The 21291-nt window shown below is 42.5% G+C and overlaps 1 protein-coding gene across 9 annotated transcripts in view; it reads left to right on the forward strand.

The window, feature by feature from the left end:
• The window catches only part of KIF13B (kinesin family member 13B), a 123279-nt gene that overhangs the window by 76916 nt on the left and 25072 nt on the right, over positions 1-21291 (forward strand). For all 9 annotated transcript variants that reach the window (XR_007628859.1, XR_007628860.1, XM_050314749.1 and 6 more), the window contains exons 18-33: positions 1916-2078; positions 3086-3232; positions 3685-3834; positions 4469-4597; positions 5882-6052; positions 6969-7126; positions 8116-8248; positions 9271-9405; positions 12317-12346; positions 13386-13485; positions 13784-13910; positions 15342-15397; positions 16434-16558; positions 17631-17807; positions 19278-19370; positions 20522-20674. Coding sequence is in view for 7 of the 9 variants with exons in the window: in XM_050314749.1 (XP_050170706.1) it covers positions 1916-2078; positions 3086-3232; positions 3685-3834; positions 4469-4597; positions 5882-6052; positions 6969-7126; positions 8116-8248; positions 9271-9405; positions 12317-12346; positions 13386-13485; positions 13784-13910; positions 15342-15397; positions 16434-16558; positions 17631-17807; positions 19278-19370; positions 20522-20674 (2047 nt within the window). In the remaining 2 variants the exon portion in view is untranslated. The remainder of the gene's footprint in view (positions 1-1915; positions 2079-3085; positions 3233-3684; positions 3835-4468; positions 4598-5881; positions 6053-6968; positions 7127-8115; positions 8249-9270; positions 9406-12316; positions 12347-13385; positions 13486-13783; positions 13911-15341; positions 15398-16433; positions 16559-17630; positions 17808-19277; positions 19371-20521; positions 20675-21291) is intronic.

Consider the following 21291-nt stretch of genomic DNA (forward strand, 5'->3'; position numbering starts at 1 on the left):
AATTTAATTCACCTGATTTTTGTGTTAAAAGTCATAGAATGGTTTGGGTTGGAAGAGACCTTAAAGCTCATCCTATTCCATACCCTACCACAGGCAGGGACACCTTCCACTATCCCAGGTTGCTCCAAGCCCTGTCCAACCTGGCCTTGGACACTTTCAGGGATGGGGCAGCCACAGCTTCTCTGGGCAACCTGTGCCAGGGCCTCAGTGCCCTCACAGAGAAGGATTTCTTCCCATTATCCCATCTAACCCTGTCCTGTTTCAGTGGGAAGCCATTCCCTGTGTCCTGTCCCTCCATCCTTTGTCCCAAATCCCTCTCCAGCTCTCCTGGAGCCCCTTTAGGCACTGGAAGGGGCTCTAAGGTCTCCCAGGATCCTTCTCTTTCCCTGGTGAACACCCCCAGCTCTCTCAGCCTATCTCCAGAGCAGAGGGACTTCAGCCCTTGGAGGAGATTCTTGTCCTCCTCTGGATTCATTCCAGCATCTCCATGTCCTCCTGATATTGAGAGTCTCAGAGCTAGAGACTGGTGTGTTGTGCAGGACCCTGTTAAGTGCTTTGCACAAGTTCAGGTGGTTGACATCAGTTGCTCTTCTCTCATCCCTCACCTCAGTATCCCCATTGTACAGGGCCACCAGATTTTTCAGGCATGATTTGCCCTTAGTGGAGCCACACTGGCTGTCACCAGTCACCTCCTTATCTTCCATGTGCCTTAGCACAGCTTCCAGGAGCATCTGCTCCATGATCTTCTCTGGGTCTTCCTTATTTCCCTTTTTAAAATTGGGAATTATGTTTCCCCTTTTCCAGTCAGTAGGAACTTCACCAGACTGCTACAGCTTCTCAAATATGATGGACAGTGTCTTAGCCACTAAATCCATCAGTTCCCTCAGAACCCACAGGTGGATTTCATCAGCTCCCATGGATTTGTGCTCCTTTATGTTCCTTAGATGGTCTCAAACCTGATCTTCTCCTGCTGTGGATGGTTCATCATCCTCCCAGTCCCTGCTTTCACCTTCCTGTAACTTGGATGGAACACTTGATTGATGGGGAAGACCAAGGCAGAAGAGCTATTGAGTTACCTGAACCTTCTCCATGTCCTGGGTAACCAGGTCTCCTGCTTCTTTCCAAGAGGCCCCACATTTTCCTTAGTCTTCCTCTATACAGGAGCTCTTCTTGTCCTTGACATCCCTGGCCAGGTTTAATTCTGTCAGGACTTCAGCTTTCCTAACCTGATTCCTGTTTGCGCTGACAGATTGTCTGTATTCCTCCCAGGCTACTTGTCCTTGCTTTCACCCTCTGTGGAATTCATTTTATGTTTGAGTTGGTCCAGAAGCTCCTTGTTCATCCACACAGACCTCCTGGCATTTTTGCCTGGCTGCCTCTTCCTCGGGATGCATCGCTCCTGAGCTTGGAGGAGACAATCCTTGAATATCAACCAGCTTCCCTGGGCTCCTCTTCCCTCCAGGGCGTTATCCCCTGTGATTCTACTAAGCAGATCCCTGAAGAGGGCAAAGTTTGCTCTCCTAGGATCATGAGCTTGCCTAAGGATCTGGAATTCCCACCAATTCATGGTCACTGCAGCCCAGGCTGCCCTTGAGCATTGCATTCCTCACCAGCCTCTCCTTGCTGATGAGAACAATGTCCAGCAGGGCACCTCTCCTTCTTGGCTCCTCTGTCATTTGGAGAAAGAAGTTACCACCAAGATGTTCCAGGAACCTCCTGGATTGCTTATGTTGCATTTTCCCTCCAACAGATATCGGGGTGGATGAACTCCCTCCACTATAATGTCACCTGTCCCTTCCCTGCCTTTAATCCTCACCCATAAGCTCCCAGTTGGCTCCTCATCCCTTTTATTTTGCACCCAGTTTCAGTACTTAAGTAGCATGATTTTTCCTGTCTCCCACTCCCCTTCTTTCAGAGAAGAAATGTTGACCCACAGCCTGAGGAAGCTGCGAGAGCAGATTGTTAAAGCCAATTTGTACGTGAGAGAAGCCAATTTTATCGGAGAGGAACTGGACAAGAGGACAGAGTACAAAGTGACCCTCCAGATCCCAGCTTCAAGCCTTAATGCCAACAGTAAGGTAAGGTCACCCTGGTTGGGATTAAATTGTTGTTTAGTAAGTTTGCCTCTTATTGTTTGTATTTCTTTTATTTTGATTTTATTGATGGAGATATTTCGCCAGTCACATGCATTAAATATGGCTCTGTCAGTCCATGCTACATCCTTATATTATTTTAGACCATGAAAATCCTATAATGTGCCATAAATGATAAACACAAGACCTTTCCTCTGGTCTTCACACTTGCTTCTGTTGCAGAGTGACGAAATCTGTGCAGGTTGGGTACCGTCTATTTCAAGTGTTTACCATCATTTTGTGGACATTTGACTTTGCATCATCCCAGTGAGCTGTGAAAATGCTGCCACCCCCGTTGTGGAGGGAGCACCTGGAGCAGAGAGGATTTGGATTATTTGTTCTCTGGCATCTTAGAAATTTTGGAAGGAGGGAGCTGAACCCACACTTCCCTGTCTCAGTCTGGCTGCCTAAGCTGGTGTTATTTCTGTGCTTCAAGTCGGTATTTTGGTGATACTCAGGCCATTGTTAGTACAGTACCTGGATTTTACTCCAGGTTTATAATTTTTATCAGTTGTTTTAGAAGTTTTTTAGGAGTTTTTCTCACAGCCCTCTGGAGAAGACACATCCAGAGACAGGATGATGAAGGGGGTTAAGTGTCTGCACTAATTGAAAGTTGGAGGCAGTAGTAACTTTAGTTGGAACTCCAGGCCTGCTGTAACTTGAGGATATTTGTGAAATGCTTAAATGTTCCCATTTCTAACACTTATGCAAGGTGAAAATCCAGGGAAACTAGTGCCTGTAGCTGTGATTAGATTCCCAGTTAAAGTGAACACAAATACACTGTGACAGCTGAACTCAGAGTCTGTCACACTCAGATTTGATTGCTCAAACCAGAACAAAAAAAGAACAGACTTTTCCCAAAGATATTACTCAACTTAGTGTTAGTTTTAAACTATTTTTGCCTTGCTGTGACACACAAATGCCTCACTGATATCTCTTTAATTGTTTCCCAGAGAGGTGCAATTCTCAGCGAGCCCGCTATCCAGGTGAGAAGGAAAGGGAAAGGCAAACAGATTTGGTCACTGGAAAAGCTGGAGAATCGACTGGTGGATATGAGGGATCTTTACCAGGAGTGGAAAGACTGTGAGGAAGACAACCCAGTAAGTAGAAATTAACTCCAGTCATTGTTCTGATGGAATTAATATCCCTGTTAAATTTTCAAGAGGCGGGTTGGGTGGAGGTGAGGAGTGAATATGGAAAGAGCTGAGTTTTCCTGAGGTTTTGCTTTTCCTGGTACTGAAGGGATCTTCAACATTTCATTCACACTTACCTTGTCACTTTGATGCCTGTTTGCATGCACAGTTTGGTGACAGAACAAAGCACATAATAAGAAGCAGTAAGTAACACAACAGCAGTTAATGTTCAGGAATCTGACAAAGTTAAGGGGAACTTGCTGAGGATGGGCCTTATCCAAAGTAAAATTCTTTCCCTTTCTTCCTGTGATCTGATCTGGCCTCTTGCTTGAGCCCCTTTTTCTTTCACCAGGCTGGTTGTGCAACACTCTGGGAAGTGTTTCATGAGTAGTTTGGTTTCCTTGTGAATTTGCTTGCAGGTGATGAGATCTTACTTCAGGAGAGCTGACCCGTTCTACGACGAGCAGGAGAACCACAGCCTTATTGGAGTAGCCAATGTTTTCCTTGAGTGCCTGTTCTATGATGTGAAGCTGCAATATGCAGTTCCAATCATCAATCAGAAGGGAGAGGTTGGTCATTCTCCTATGATCTATCCTTACTCAACTGTTTAATTACAGCCTGTGGGTCTTATTGCCAGTATATGGTAAATACTTTCCAGTTTTGTGTGCACAAGCTCTCTGCTAACAATGTGGAATTATGCAAGTCCTGTAATACCTGGCTGTTGCTCTGAATCCCAGCACAGTGATTGTGAAAGGAGAAGGCTTTGTGAGCATCTTTTTGAGTGAAATAGCCTCAGATAAATAGTAGAACAAGCATGAGCTGTAGCTCCACTGGTTTCACTGGCTGCCATCAAGAGTAGGTTTTTAAATATATACTGTGAGAACAACTTCAGAGGCAGCAGAGCATCCCAGGCAACATCCCCTGTGCTCTGCCTCATGTGTGCACTTTGCAGACTCTCTAGAGACTGGTTTGAAGGTGAGATTGTTCCCAAAGTCACTCCAGTTGCTGATTTCTTTATGGTTTTTACAACAAAGGCTCTTTGATTCTTGCTCCAAAGCAAGTTCTTCGTGTGGTGCAACAAATGCAATAAAAAAAGGATTAAATGTTGGCTGCTTACAGACTAGGAACAGCAGTGGTTGTAGAAGGGGATGAACTTGGCACTGTTTTCTGGCACACAAGTCATTTTTCCTCCTCTCTTACCAGGTGTCAGGTCGTCTCCACGTTGAAGTTGTTCGGGTGAGTGGAGAGATCGACGACAGGCTGGTGGGAGGTGAGGACAGTCCTGACTGTTCCAGTGAAAACGATGTTCAGGAGAGAAAACTTGTCTGCAGGGTGAGTTCCAGGTGTATCCCACCCTCTGAGCAACCTTCTCTCTTTCCATCCCAAGTCTTAAAGGACTTCTTGGCTTCTTCTGGCTGTTGGATGTCTCTTTGTAACCTTGTCTCTTTGTAATAATGCAAGATAATTAGATGGTTTTTAGTCCTTTCATTTAACTGTGTTTAAATGCTAAAATCTCACCCCAGGAAGTTTATTGCAGTCTTGGAAGCCATGGAAGATTCTGTGCACTAGGATTGGTGCTGTAATAGTTAATTGAAAAGGAGTCATAGAATGTGATAAACTCCCATTGTTTTGTGAATCATTCTCTCTCAATGTTTCTTTCTTTAAACATTAAATATTTTGTGAAATTTATACAGGGTGTTTATTACTGTTAGTAATAAAAAGAAAATTAATAGGAAGTATTTACCAGCAGTTCTGTGCTGTAGTAAAACACAAGGTAGACCAAGCTACAGGTAAAAAAGGCAAGAGGCCAAAAGAATTAGAGGGAGTGGTCCCCAACCTTGCTGACTTCTGGACAATATGAACAATTAGGGAGAAATTGTACTTTTTTTTCCCCACTTTTTTATCCTGTTCCACAGAACTCCATGTCCTTGCAAGGAGGATGGGCCATTGTGGCAGGAAACATTCCCCTGAGGATCCTGAGTGCTGCCTTGCTATGGAAGTCTTAACTAATTTTGGACTTGATCTTGACAAATGTAGAATAGAGGTTTATTAAATACATGGTTAATTTGATGGCCTTGTTTAGATCAGAATGAGTATTCAAAACCTTTTGTTTCTATTTGGCTTTAGTTTTGAAAAAGAGGGGACAGGCTACTTTTGTATTGTTGGGGTTGGTTTTGTGTTGTTTCCTGAATCACGGAATAAGGACAAGCAGTGTTTTAAACCAAGGATTTTTGGAGAATAAAGGAGCCAATTTTGGTGGAAATAGGAGATTTTTATTGTATTCCTCTTCAGTGACAATGTTTTTGGTGTACATTTCACCGTGAAAAAATAATAAAATGTTTTGGTGTGTTTGTAAAATTCATCCCTTCAGTTTTTACTCCCAAGAAATATGAGCCTGGTGACATCTAGTGACAGCGTTCAACAGCTGCACTCAAATATTGTCTTCAATGAGTATCAGTGCAAAAATTCTGTTTTCTAATAGGTTTTGCCTTGCTGCTTTAATTTTTTTGTTATCCTTTGCAGTGGAACCAACTAACATTGTCCTACCAGGAGATATTTTTCATTCCATGCCTAATGAGTAAATGCTTTTCCTGTGTTTTCTCGTCTCTCTTCTAGATTAAAATACTTCAAGCTACAGGTTTGCCACAGCACCTCTCCAACTTTGTGTTCTGCAAATACACATTCTGGGATCAACTGGAGCCTGTCAGTGTTGCACCTGAGGTGGATCCTTCCCAGTCCTCCATCAGCAAGGAGCCACGGTGCATGGTGGTCTTTGATCACTGCAATGTAATGAAATTTCCTGTTTTATTAATGAAGCTCTAAGGCAGGCAAAGCAGGTTTATGCTTCTGTAACACTTTTAGTTGCCTCTTTGCTCACATTGTAATATTTCAGGAGGTTGGTACCCTTCTAATACCATTTTTAATAAGGACTTAAACATCTTCAAGAGTCCATTTAAGTTTGATTCTTCTACACTGTTCACCTGGACAAAAGTCAGAGGTGAAGTGAATTAATAAAGGAAAACATCTGTTCAGCAGAGAGATTTAGGTTCAAGTTTACCCACAGTAAAAATTCAGTGTGATTGGAGGACATATTCATGTTAAGTCCATTTGATGTTTATAACTGAGCTGATCACTCTACACTGATGTAATGGAGAGAAATGTCCCAGGCCTGGGACATGATCCCTGTTATCCTGATGTTGAAGTTGGATTGTTAGAAGTTAGAACAGGCTATTTCTTCCCATTGCCTTTGGAGCAGCTGAGTGGAGGCATCTTTAATAGGGACATCTAAAGTCAGGTTGGATGAATCCCAGCCAAATCACCCCAGTTCTTCTCATCATGTTCTATCATTTCTCATTACAGTGAGCAATTTATTCCACTTATCATTCATGAAATAGATATAACACCTTCTGATGAGTTTTGATTTTCAGATTCTGAACATTCATTATTTTTGAACTGGTGGATCAGGGCTTGGAACAGCCTGTGGTCATTTTTCATCTCTTCATGGACTTTAATCTTTGGAAAATCATGTACCTTTGCTTTACCTCCTGATCTTACAAACTGAGGTGGCATCTCTTCCTTTCCTCTAAATTGTGTTTTGGGCACCAGGGTGACTTTGTTTAAGTGCTTATATTAAAGTCAGGGCAGTAAATCTCACAGCCTAAAGTTGTGTGGTCACAGTCATCAACCCATTTGTCCCTCACAGGAAGTTTCTGTCAACATTTCTGAAGACTTCATGGAACACCTCTATGATGGTGCTTTGGCCATTGAGGTTTATGGGCACAAGCAGAGTGGTGACCGCAAAAATCCAGCCCTGTGGGATTTGGGAATAATTCAGGCCAAAACACGCAGCCTCCGTGACAGGTAAATATGGAAAACGGATCCTTAGGTTGGAATTGTGGAAGAATCACTGGCTGAGGAGCCTGGTTTTGAAACAGGTTTGGGGTAAGGAATCAAATTCTGAACTGAAGACCGACGTGAATCCATTAATTCTTGGCCATGAAATGCCATCCCTGTAATGCTTCCATTGGAACAGTTGTATTGCTTATTGTTTCAATTGGAATAAATATGCAAACAATATGGTAATTCAGCCTGAAAGAAGGGGTTGCTTGTTTGCTGGCAACCATTTGTTGTCCCAAAAATAAACTTGTAGTAGCATTTTCTTAAATGTGAGTTGGTTTGCCTCTCCAACTAGAAGGCAGCTCTGCATCTTAATTTATTGGCAGTTATTTCTCTTTTTACTTCCAGCTTGTTGTTGAGCATGTTGAGTATTAAGCTGTATATGGGGAAGTTTAAAAGAAAAGTCAGGGATATATGGCAAAGAGAAGAGGGGAAAACATGCCATAAAATACTGAGTTATGTTTGGTAGCCGAGCAGTGAGTACCTCTGTCCTTTTGAATTTTGAAGTTCTACAGAAGTGGCCATTTCTTATTTAAGCTCCTGGAAGAGTTGGAGAGAAGGCAGTGATGTGATGAAGTTCAGGAAAGTGCTCTGAATCTTGAAAGCTTGTGAGACAATGTCATAATTCATTCTGCTGTCTCCTGTGTGCATCTGATTGCCCTGACAACACTGGGCTTCTGTGGCAGGAGTTGAGACCAGAGCTTAAAATGTGGGATTGGGGTTTGTGTTGGAATCAAGAAAAGGCTTAATTCTGATGTTTGACTAAAATATCTGTCAGGAAAATTTATAAGTACCCCTACATACTCACAAATGGTGCATCCATTGCAGTGGTCCTTTGCTGCTTCAATCTGCAGCCTGGGCTAATGCTTTGGGTTTTTTTTTTTCCTTCTTTTTTTCTCTGGGGGGGGGAGAAGAGAACCCCAAAAGAAACAATATTTTGACTTGTTCTGCAGGTGGAGTGAAGTGACCCGCAAAGTAGAACTCTGGGTTCAAATTCTGGAGCTGAATGAGAATGGGGAATATTGCCCAGTGGAGGTGACTCCTGCCAAGGATGTCAGCACAGGAGGCATCTTCCAGCTCAGGCAGGTAAGGTGGCGTTGGGCAGGATTTCAGCTGTGGGGAAAAAGCACGTGGAAAGCTGAGAAACTTGTATTTTGTGTGGGGAAGGGGTCACGTCCAAGGAGCTGTCCAAGCTCAGGTCCAAAATATGAGATTGTGTAAAACAGACAGGAGGTGCAAGAAAGTGGAATCCCTCTGCCAGTGTGAAAAATTCAGCTGTAAAGGTGATCAAAGGCTTCCCTGGAATCTTTTTGCCCTGTTCTGTGATAGCACCTGGTAGAAAGGACACCAGTCTGCACTGAACTTAATTATTTTTTAAAGAGGTCCAGAGTTCCCTTTTATTTGATCCTTCCTTTGTTCTTGGAATTCTACATGCATTAAATTGTTAATGCTTAACTGAATGGTTAACATTTTTAAATGATAAGCTATTGCCCAGAGAACACAGGGAATTAGTAAAAGTCAGATACAGGCTGCACCTCTGACCTTGCCAACTCCTTTGATTTTTATTTTCTTTATCATTATTATTATTATTTCTTTTTTTTTTTCTTTTTTTCTTTATGGTTTTACTGCAGAGCAGTTGCTTTGCTGCACTGATAGCATCAGTGGGTCAGAATTTTCAGTCAGGGAGACCAGAGTCAGGAAAAGTTCACTGAAATTCCAGTAGCTCACCAAATTATTTACACTCCTCTTTTGAAGTTAGGGAAGAGGCCCTATTTTCCACCTTCAGAAGTATTAAAAGTAAAGTCCTTTAAGTGTGTGTTTGAAAACCCTCCAGAAAAGTAAATGGGGGAGTTGCTGAATGCTGAACTATTTCTCTTTTTTTTCTGTAAATGCATAAATCCTGTAAACATAAACCAACAGAAGGGGGGATCTCTTGAACACTGGGTCATTGGGATTCCAAAACTCACCACTTTGTTCTTCCCAAAATAAAAAAAATATAATGGTTGCTTGCCAGTGGCTGCCAGTAGAGGTCTCTCTGGAATTAAACTTTCAGCACTTTATATTCCTTTTTTTTTCCCCCAAGCATTTCAAATTGTTCTTTTGGGCAGGGACAATCCCGACGGATTCAGGTGGAAGTGAAATCTGTGCAGGAATCTGGGACCTTGCCGCTGATGGAGGAGTCAATATTGTCTGTTGGCATTGGCTGTGTTCAAATAAAACGTGTCAAGTCACAAAATTATCAGGTGAGAGTGAATATTTCACGTCAGGTCTGGCTATTTCTGAGACATGCAAAGCCATAAACTGATGCTCTGCTTGCTGCAGTTGGAGTCAACTCCATATGTTTTAAGTTTGGGGGGAATATTTTTTGAGCCTACTCGAATGTATAAACCGAGGTCAAGATGAATTATCAGAACTGCTTTGATGGTGGGTTTAGGGATTATTCAGGAGCTTTAAGTTTAAAGCTCTGTCCTTCAGAAAGTGTTGTGGAAGATCTTAATCAAGATCTTAATCAAAAATCATTTTGCCTGGCAAAAAGACCACCTTCTGGGTCTTTTCTGGTTTTAGTTGGTGGTTTTTTCCTCTGTCCTTAAACACCACAGCCTTAACACACCACTCAAAGAAGCAAAGAAAATGCCAATGTTCCTAAAATTCATTAGGAGTTTGTCCTGTGGTTTGTACTGCAAATATTAGACATAGCAGTGATTTTAAGCAAGTATTCAAATTAAAATAAACCAGTAGAACATATATTCAAATAGTGTCCAGTTACAAAGGTTAGAATTACATGAGCAAGCTGTGGCCCACAGTCTGTGCTGGTCAGTTGTTTGACAACCTCACACACAACTGCACCTCATGTTAAACAGCAAATACATGGATCTCTTTTTAGGGATCGTCCTCTTGAAGTGCTCCCATCGGGTTCTGGTGCAGTTTGATTTTTTTCCCCAACAGATAAATTAAAATTCCATCACTCCTTGGAGTTAACAAGCCAAAATCTGGTGCAACAGAACGAGAAAGACTGTGGGCTTGTTTGATGAACTGCCCTGCTTGAGACAAGGCCAACTAAATGTCAAGTAGTTTATGGAAAACTGGGAGATGTCCCAAAACGTTTACACTTTTGACAGAGTATGATTCAATCCATGTCTGCTCCCCTTTTTTTTTTTTTTTCTGAATTATTATGGCTTTTCCTTTGAGATTGGTACTTGGGGTTTTTGTTGCCTCTTAACCTGAGCATTCCCTTCCCCTTATGTGTCAGGGGCGAAATAAAAAGGGATTTTTTTCCTAATTTTGCAGAAATCTCCCTTTCCAGCAGCATCCTGAGCAAATTATTGCTGTTATTCCCCATTATTCTTCTCCTAGTGACTCTGCCTGCAGCCTTTCCATCACAGCAGTCCCTCATACCCACATTTCCTTCCTATAAAATAAGGAAACTCCTGAATGGAGCAAGTTTCCCTCCTGAGGCAGAATGATTGATTCTTCCATATTTCCCTTGAGAGCTCTCACAGACCCACAATGTACAAGTGCCCCTTTTAGCCTGGTTTGTAAGGACAGGTCCCAGGTGAGCATCCCCTCTGCCTCACCCTGTGAATTCCTGATCCATTGACCACTTTCAACCTCATCCCACAGAGCTGCCAATCCCCAAAATAGTACATTTTTTTTCAAAAAGGAACACTTAAAACTCCACTTGAGAGAGAGGGAGACTAGTGAGTTGTGCCTGACACTGATAACCCCCTGGGAAAGGGCCATTGAAAGCCAGGTTTTATTAGCCCTGCTGCTCACAATGGCCTTCAGACCTGAGCACCTGGATTCTTAGTCCCCTTATTAGCATTTCTCTTATCTCAAGTAAATCACTGTCTGTGGAATGTGAAAGATATTCTTAAGACCTTGAACTGAGGAAATGCCTCTTCTATATGGCTTTTTAATTTTAGCTTAGCTAAGTTTTTGCTTTCATTATTAAGACACAAAAGTAGACTCCAGGGGCTTGTTATTACTTAAATAGATAAGTGATAACTCCGGGAGGATTGGAGCCCTCATTCCTTTTCCATTCACTGTGAGGAGGGCCAGTTGTGCTCAGTGCAGGTGGCTCTGCCTGTGGTGAAGGTCGAGGATTAAAGTTGATGTCTGCCATCAGAAAAGAATGGAAATAAAATATTGAAGGTCTGCTTGGTGACTCCTGCTGTGGCTGTCATTCCAACTCCCTGATAATTCACGAAGATGTTTGCAGTTCTTCTCCTTTAAATGCTACAGCAAACTTGCCTCGAATCCTTTGTACACACCTTGAATTCCTGGGGGCAGTTTTGGGCCCCTCACTGACAAGAGAGACATGGAGGGGCTGGAGGGAAGGGAACGGAGCTGGGAAGGGGCTGGAGCAGCAGGAGTGGCTGAAGGAGCTGGGGGGGCTCAGCCTGGAGAAAAGAGGGATCAGGAGGGACCTTTTCCAGCCCCACAACTTTCTGACAGGAGGGAGGACCTGGGACCCTGCTCCCAGGGAACAAGGGACAGGACAAAGGGAAACGGCCTCCAGCTGTGCCAGGGGAGGGTCAGGTTGGATATTGGGAACAATTCCTTCATGGAAAGGGTTGCCCAGCCCTGGCACAGCTGCCCAGGGCAGTGGTGGAGTCCCTGTCCCTGGAAATGTTCAAAAATAGCGTGACTGTGACACTTGAGGACGTGGTTTATTGGTGAACATGGTGGTGGTGCTGTTTGAGGGTTGGATTTGGTCTTAAAGACCTTTTCCAGCTTTAAAAATTCCATGATTCTGTGATTCTACGCCAGACTGTGATTTTTCAGCACTTACTGTGACATTCACATTTTTCCTGCCTGTCCAGGATCAACAGGTTTCAAGCTGATTCACTACAATTCCTGTGTCTTCTTAGTGCAATTTAAGTATTCCACTTGCTTTCAGTTGTTAAGACTTCTAATAATTTTATTACTCTGAATTTCTCCATTATAATTGTTGGATTGTACTAGTTTAAGTTTAGATGAGCTGATAGCAGCAAATGTCAGTGTGTTTTAATTCTGTGATCATACCATTTGCTAAGCTCACATTATATAAGACTGCAAAAATTGCTTAAAGCAGTTACACCTTTTGCATTCAGTGTAGTTTCCTGCTATCAAAACCCAAATATTAATAGCATGGTTTTGTATGTTTTGGCCTAGGAAGAAGAGGATGAAATGGACAGTTATCAGGTAAAAATTTTAAATTCTGTCTCACAAACGCGGGCATTTTCAGACTAAAAAATGTTAGAGGAGGATCAGCATTTTATTGAAATGCAGAAGAGACTGAAAGCTTAGGAACTGTGTAGATTGTCATGCTCCAAAGCCTATGGTGGATGAGAGAGATGCCATAATGTGTATTTACAATCCAAGATCCAGTTGCTTTTTGGTTTGGGGGTTTTGGGGGGAACTGCTGGGGCAGGGATGGATTCCTAATAGGAGGAAACAGTGGGAGTGGTGGGTCTTGGATAACAACTGGGGTTTCCAGCTTTGCCCACAAGGTAGTGGTTAGTGAGTTTTGGAGTAGTTTGGGGGCAAAGAAAGAAAGTTCTTATACAGTTATTATACAAAGAACTGTATAAAGTTAAGTTTTTTTACCTGGATAGTACAGAAAAACAGCAAGAGAAAGAGGTGCCTTGGGCTGACAAGCAAAAATACTTCAAATAAGATGTGGAAAGTTAAAGGATTTGGATCTTTGAAGACAGAATAAGAGAACTGGAGTTGTTTAACCTTGAGGAGGGATCTTGTCTATGTAAATGGGAAGGGATAAAAAAGACAGACCCAAGGTGGAATCCAGAGTGGAATCTGGGAAAGGACAAGAAGCCAGGAGTCTCCACATTAGAAACTTCTGTTATTTATTATTTTACTATGATGGTGGTGGTCAAACACCAGAACATGTTGCCAGGAGAGGTTATGGAGTTTCCAACCTTGGGGATTTGCAAATCCCAGCTGGACACAGCTCTGAGCAAGCTGCTGTGGTTGACCCTGCTTTGGACACAGGAGAGTTGGAAAATCTCCAGAGGTCCCTTCCAACCTCAGCTTCTCTCGCGTTTCTGTGCCAAGGAAAACAGGGAAGAGCAAAGGGATTAACTGGAGGTCTACTCTGTCTTCCTGATCCATTTCTTGGGTGCAGGATGAGCAGAAGGGTTGGGGGGAATGTGTAAGCTACAGATACGAAATCTTGGCTTTCCTGGGTCAGTATTTAAGATGATTCCTTTCCCCCCCTTTGCAGGACAGGGACTTGGAGAGGCTCCGTCGGAAGTGGCTCTGTGCCTTAACGAAGCGTCAGGAATATCTGGATCAGCAACTGCAGAAACTTGTTGGGAAGCCTGGTAAGGAAAATGCTGTTCAGGGTAAGAGGAGTGATGGGTGGGGAGACATGCACACACTTTTCATCTTGATGTAGTGTAAAATTTAGAAAAGAATTTAATGGAGAGTTAAACATCTGAACTCAGTGATTTGCTTTCAGTGAAACCAAAGTCTGTATGGAATTGGTTGTTGTTCTTGTGGGTTCCTTTGTGTGCTGAATTCTGAGCAGAGCGGGGTTTCTTCTGTTCTGGGTGGTGTAAAATCATCAGCACGTGGTAGAGGCACTAAGAGCTGCTCTCTGTTGACATCCTGCTTCTCCAGATAAAACAGAAGATGATGCAGATCGGGAGGCTCAGCTCTTGGAGATGAGGTTGACCCTCACAGAGGAAAGGAATGCTGTGATGGTCCCTTCTGCTGGCAGTGGCATCCCTGGAGCTCCAGCAGAGTGGTATGAGCACACATTGCCATGGGAGGAGTGTAAAGATGATGCACTGAGCATTCCTGCCTTGGGCTGTGGCCAGTTTTTGCTTTCCTCAATCTGGCCCCTGTTCACTGTATGAGCAAAGCTGTTAAAATTAGGCCTCTTGCTTAAATTATTTTATTGGGTTGTGTATCTGAAATGCAGAAATGCTGTTTGGTAAAGGATACTGCTATTGATCAGGGTGTAATTATAACCTTCTGGAAAAAAAAGGAATCAATATTTATTACCACCGCACTTACCATTTTAAAAAATTAGCTAATATGTTAATTACCTGGTTCATTCACTTAAAAGGCTGCTCCCTCCGAATAAAACTGCATCTCCAGGAGCATTTTGTTGTGCTGCTGGTTTGAGAACAAACTCTGTTTAGTCAGCAAGTGTTCCATGTAATTTTCTAAACTTTAAAAATAGTGGAGAACACTTGACTGTAACTGCTGAGCTGTATCAGCTGCGAGGAACAACTGCAGATAAGGATTCGGGGTTGTTTCACCTCAAACCTCGTCTTCAGTCGCTTTCAACTTCCTGAATATCTTTCCTGAGCAAACCTTTAGCAGTATTTATTGATGGAATTGAGTGTTGTGGAGTTTTAAGCTGGAGTTTGTTAAAGCCAGCGCTGCTAAAACCTAAAAATAGCAAATTCTTGTTGGAAACAAATCAACTTTCACATCAAAGTGTTGGAGTGGGTTTGAAAACAATGAAATATTCAGTATGATTCAAGCACCTTCTATATTACATAAGGCTCCAACCTGCTCTTGTTCACCATAAATTCATCAAGTTTATCATGAAAAGCCTGAAAAGTCTTTTGTGCCTCATGTTACATTTCTAGTACCTTATTAATACTGTGTAGCTTAGTTTTTCATTCTAAAAACACACAAAACACCACCTCTGTAACCCCTTCTTCCATGATATGAAAGATGCCTTAAATAGCAGGTTTGGCTCTTAAATCTGTGTTTTGTAAGGTTGAGTAATAACTGTGTAGGGTGGCAGCATCAATGTTAGTTTAAGAACTTTAAGACTGGCTTTTCTGCTTCTCCCTCTGCTGTCTTTCCTTCATCACTAATGCAGAGGAGTTTGCATTTAATAAATGTGTGTGTCAGAGTAAATAAACTTAATTTCGCTATTAGCATTTAAGAGGGGGGGAAAACATTTCGGAAAGCAGAGGTCAAAGAAGATAATAAGTCTAAGAGAGCTGGTACAACAGAAAGAAACACCAATTTATTTGAGCCTCTCAGACTCTGCAACAGTAAATTAAAATAAAGCTGTTTGCCAAGGTTATCAGTGGTCTGGCTACAAATTGCAGTTGTACTGAATGTAATGTCCCGTGGGCTTGTCTCATCAGGGACGTGTGCTGGGTAAATCTCTTACTTTAAATGCCACCATTGTCCCTCTCTTGCATTTCAGGACTCCTGTGGCTGGTATGGAAACTCACATTCCTGTTATATTCCTTGATTTGAATGGTAAGTGGCTCTTAAAATGACGGAGTACTTCAAAACAAACTTTATATAACCAGTGACGTTATGGAATTTAAGCAGACTAATAAAATTAAGAGATGCCTGGCATGGCAGGTAGATTAACTGCAGAGTGCACATTTTTCACTGAAGCATATTGTTTAATGCTTCAAAACACACAGTATTTTATATGGAAGGTTTTAATAATCCCATGTTTCAGTTATCCCAGTACAAGATCCAATTTGAACAATGTATTTGCCAGATGCTTCTACCAAAAATCAGGAAATTGGAACCAAGAAAGCAGCAACCCCAAAGCAAGTCCAAGGAGCCAACAGGGCTCATGTCAAACATGTCATAATCAGTCAAACAAAACCTTGTTAGGATGTTTAAGAGAGGGTTAATACTTGGAGAAGTGTCAGGTGAGAGTGGGGAGGTGGCATTCAGCCTGTTGGGAGGAGATCTGTGCTGCAGTCTCTTGACACTGGTGGTTTGTCCACCTTGGGAAGTGCATCCACAGATCCAGTGGCTTCAGGGAGGAGCTGGTTAATAATTCATCCATGAGCAGGGACTCGAGGCAGGACGAGTTGAGCTTCTCAAACCCCAGATTTAAGGGTTTGTTTAGTCATGATCTAAAAGTGCTGTGTTTTCACTTGTTCAACCAGCAGCTTATCTTTAGTTAAAAAAAAAAATCCCACACCACCTAGTTAATGGCAAATGACCAATGTATTTAATGTGTATATATATATATATTTTTATATATATTCCTCCGGGCAAGGAAAGAATGTTTGCAACTCCTCACACAATAGAGGAGTTTAAAAGGCACATTTGAGTCTGTGTCCCCAAATCTTTGTGCACACTTTCTGTATAGAAATGAGACTCTTTTTGAAGTGGAACAATGCAGGAGCTTTTCTTTTTATAGGTGGAGTGGAAATAGCCGAGCTGGGGAGTTGGTGATGAAAATGCCAATTCGTGGCTTACCGGATGTTTTTAAAGGGGGAGAATTGCTTTGTGTCTCCTCACCTTCCACATTCCCTTCTGTTTGTAGCTGATGACTTCAGTTCCCAAGATAACCTGGATGACCCAGAAGCTGGAGGGTGGGATGCTACTCTTGTTGCAGAAGAGGAGGAGGAATTCTTTGAGCTGCAGATTGTGAAGCATCATGACAGTGAGGTAAGTGAAGAAGATACAGAGCAGTGTCTTTAGTTTAGGAGTCTTTTAATTGTTCTCTTTATACGTTCACGTGTGAAAGTATTGCAGCAAAGACCTTTCTTGTATGAGTGACTTTGTGTTTTTAGGGAGTCCTCACCATGACCGTAACCATGATTTGAAAAACAGTAAAACCCAAGCATTCCAAAAGCTTGAGATTTCATTTTGTGTTTTACAAACCAAAACCCCTGAGCAAATTAGGGTACAGGAGCCCCAGCTGGAATACCAAACAACCTTAATTGTGAACATATGTACCTCTGCATTGTTACACTCGTTGTCCTCCATTTTGCCACATAACTTGTAGTTTTACAGCTTCACAGTTGTTGGTTTAGAACTCTGATTTACTTTTTTCCCCTGAAATTTTGGTCCTTTCTCTGAAACCTACTTTTTCTTATATTTTTACAGGAGCTTTATTCCTGATGGTTTTGGTAGGGTTTTTTTATTTGTTCTGGTTTGTTTATAAAGCCTGGAAAGGTGGCTACTTGGCTGTTTTTCTTATGGCTTAAAAATAAACCACTTAAATCTTCAGTAATACATATATTTTAACATTCAGAAAGAAAAAATCCAGCTATTGCCACATTGCTAGAAATGTTTCAGCAAAGTTACTTCTCAAATACAAACAGGAGAATTTTTGTGATGTGATGGAAGGTTTTCACTGCAATCTCTGTTGCTCTCTGGCTTATCTTACTAAATTAGTTCAAATGGTCCTGCAATTCTGCATATTTTATAATTTATTTGTGATGATCCTGGGTGTTCAAAGCTCTTTTTTCAAGAGGAAATGTTCCAGAGTTTGAGCAAGTTGGCATTTTTAATCCCAACGTCTTCACTTGGCGAACTAATCTTGATTTGTAAATGGCCTCTTCTAAAGTGCAGGGGATTTTTCTTCATAGGGAGCGAAACGGAGAAGCCGGCTCTCAAAATTTATGTATTATGTATTTTTGCTAATTATGCTTAATTAATTATAGTTAATTATACACCTAATTATGCTTATTAGAGGATGCTTTTTTTTTTTTTTTTTTTTACCCCCCTTTTGCAGGTGAAAGCAGAAGCCTCCTGGGATTCCACAGTCCACGACTGTATCCAGCTCAGCAAGGGAACGGCAGCGGATGAGAGGGTTTATCTGATCGTGAGAGCCACTGTCCAGCTCAGCCACCCTGCAGAGATGCAGCTGGTGCTGCGCAAGCGCATCTGTGTCAACGTCTATGGCAGACAGGTAGAGCTTTTCCAGCCCTTCCCACTTCCCAGGACTCTCGTTTTCCTGTCTTTCCTTTCCTCTCACCACATCGACGGCGTCCGTGGAGACGCTGAGCTACCAAGTCATTTTCTTAGCATCTTTTGCATTGTGGATGATCGTGCAGCTTGCTTTTAAAGGCACCTGAGAGTGAGAAATTTGGTCACATTTGTGCTAAGTCCTAAGTGTTTTATCCCTCATCACTGGCAAAAGTAGGAAAAGTTAATTTCTCATGAGCTCAAGAGTTCGTATTTTGTCAAAACTGCATCAGAAGAAACGTGTGCTCCTGCAGCATGTTCACACATTTCTGACCATTTCTATTCGTGCATCCAGGTATTTAGAAATAAACTAGGAACAGCTGGAGGAGAGATCTCTCTGTGCTAATTTATCAAAAGTTAATCACTCTGGGTGTTTTATGTTTTCCAGTTGGTTTGTGCTCTTACAACAATGTGTAGGGGAGAGCAGGGTGTTTGATAAATGGAAAGCAGCGAGGCTGTCAGTCCGTTTGCAGCATCATGCCTTGAAAAATACATAAATCCTGGGAAAGATGGGGAAGGAGAGTTGGTTCAGCATTGTCTCAGAATCCCCTGGCAGTGATAATGACGAAGCAGAAAGCCTGAATTGTTATTCTTGTTGCACATGTATAGTTAGAATGTGAAGCAAAGAGCAAAGAGAAGAGGTGTGGTCACACCCCGAAACCCAGTAAGCAACTCCAAACTGCTCCCAGTGCTGGGAACAGAACTACAGTTCTTGGTGCTTTGACCAGGCAGAAGCTTTTTCTCAGCAAGGGAACAGTGAATTTTTGTCATCTAGAACTAGGGGAGTGTATCGAACAGATAAATTGACCGTGCCAATAATTCCGATTGTGTTAAGTCTTCATCAGTTCTGGTTTCTGCAGGTTTAGTCAATGCTGGGTTTTGCTTTCATTTGACACAGAATCTTTGGCTTTCTGGCTGTTTTTCTGAGACTCTCTGTCAATAACCTTTCCCGGGTGTTCTTCTCAGCAGCATCTTTGGATGACTCATCTCTGCATTAATTCACCAGGCCAGTTCTTAACCCTGCAAGGCGCCAAGTCAGCATAAACAATGACCATGCCCCTTAAATCATTCTTCATAACGATCTCTTTGGTCAAGAATTTAATGTCTGTACTTGTCAATATTCAAGACAAGTCACCTAGGGCTCTGTTAGAGGAAAAAAAAAAAACAACACACCTCTCAAACTAGCAGATGCTTTGTGTGCTGGTGAAGCAGTCACCTTGCAGGGGAGGAAGTGACTTTTTCCTCTGTATCTAAAATACAAACAAGCAAATTGTTTTCTCCACATTAAAAATCTTTGAATCTTACATATTTATTGGTTAGACTTTTTCCACTTGGACTTCTCCTCGTTGCAAACTGTGTTTATTTCAGCTGAAATCTGTTAAAACCGTGTTTGACTTTGGTTGCCTCCCCACAGGGCTTTGCACAGAGTTTCCTCCGAAGGATGTCTCCCCGAAGTTCCATTCCTGGCTGCGGTGTCACTTTTGAGATAGTCTCAAACATTCCAGAGGTGAATAACAAACCAGAGTGTGTGACACTGGGCTAAGAGCCTCTAACTTTCTGCTTTTCCCCTTTTTGAGCGTGCTGGCTTTTTCTGCTGCAACTGTGGCTTATAAAAAATGAAGCATATTCCTTCACAGGCTGTGACTTAGCAGCAACCTCTCTTATCAGTGTCACTGTGTATTTTGTTGACTGAGCATCTATTTGCTCAGCTCCTTGAAGAAATATTTTAAAGAGAGGGGGAGAAAAAGAGGGAGTAAAAATGGGTGGGTGAAGTGCCTGCTGTAGGGAGCACGAGAATCTGTAGAAAAATGACAAAGTGGCTTTTTCTCGCTGATGTCTTTATGCAACCCTTGATTCCTGAGCGTGTTCCTAGTTAGATGCTAATCCTTTCCTTCCAAAGAGATGCTCTATCAGAGCACTTGGAAAAACATTAACACATGAAGAGCCAAAACTCTGATTGCTGCCTGACTCTTTTATGTTCTGCTGCAATTTGCACTCTGTGTTGAAATGTTTCTCGAGCAACATTCTATTTTTTTCTTTGCAACACACTCGAAATTCTGTTTTCCTCTCAGGTTAGATAACGCCCCAAAATGCTTGAGCACTTTTTAATTAGGAAATATCTGAATGCAGCCCTTTTGCTAATTAATGGCAACGTCTCGCTGTGAGACTCAGATTAAAAAAAAAAACAAACCAAAAACTCCAACAATAACCAGGTACTGCCTGAGATGTCTGTGACAGGGGTAGGAGCAGCCATGCAGGTCCCATGGCACAAGGCTTATATTTAGATCAGAATCTTAGATTAGGTATTAGGAAGAAATTTAAATATTAGGAAGGAATTCTTTGCTGTAAGGGTGGTGAGCCAGTGGAACAGGTTATGGACTCCCCATCCCTGGAAGTGTCCAAGGCCGGGTTGGACGGGGCTTGGGGCAACCTGGGATGGTGGAAGTTGTCCCTACCCATGGCAGGGGGTGGAATGGGATGAGCTTTAAGGTCCCTTCCACCCAAACCATTCAGTGATTCAGTGATTCTAATCTGCCCCTGAGCAAGCAATGTTAAATCACTACCGCGTGATTTAAAACCATATTTTTTTCGAGACCGATGTGGGAGACTTTTTTTGTTTTTTAAGTTAAAAACTGTTGTTTCTTTTCACCTTCCCAGGATGCTCAGGGAGCTGAAGAGCGGGAGGCACTGGCCAGGATGGCAGCAAACGTGGAAGATGCAGCCTCAGCTGACTCTGAGGCCTATATTGAGAAGTACCTGCGCAGCGTCCTGGCCGTGGAGAACATCCTCACCCTGGACCGGCTGCGCCAGGTCTGCTTTGGGGCTGGAGCTGAGAAAACACTGAGAACATCTATGGCAGCACAAATGTTCTCCTAAGGGCTCCCAGTGGCCAACAAGCAACCCCAAAACCCCACTCCAGTGCACACCTCAGCCTCCCAAAGTGGGCCTGTGGCAAACAGCCAAGGAAGGAAATGTAGCCCTCTCTGCTGAGATGTCCTCACTCAACCCCCTGAAGGATGGATGGGGCTTTATATTGAATGCACTGTCACGGGATTCTTGGTTTGGTTTTCAGTCTGTGCACTGTGGTTCACAAAAAATACTTGTGTGGCATTAGTTTTTGCTTTCTGAGGTTTTGGTAGCAGTTCTGAAATTACCAGTACAATTCTTGCCATTTTTCCCCGTATTTTACCTCGAAGGAACCAAACCCATTCTGTCCCAAAGTGGCAAATATCCCAGGAAGCAGATGTAGCCCTCTCTGCAGAGATGTCCTCACTCAACCCCCTGAAGGATGGATGGGGCTTTATATTGAATGCAGTTATGGGGTGCTTGGTTTGATTTTCAGTCCGTGCACTGTGGTTCACAAAAGATAATTCTGTGGCATTAATTTTTTGCTTTCTGAGGCTTTAGTAGCAGTTCTGAAATTACCA

This window comes from Myiozetetes cayanensis, unplaced genomic scaffold (assembly GCF_022539395.1).
Source record: "Myiozetetes cayanensis isolate MyiCay16 unplaced genomic scaffold, myiCay2020 scf2-11, whole genome shotgun sequence".
Classification (NCBI taxonomy): Eukaryota; Metazoa; Chordata; class Aves; order Passeriformes; family Tyrannidae; genus Myiozetetes; species Myiozetetes cayanensis.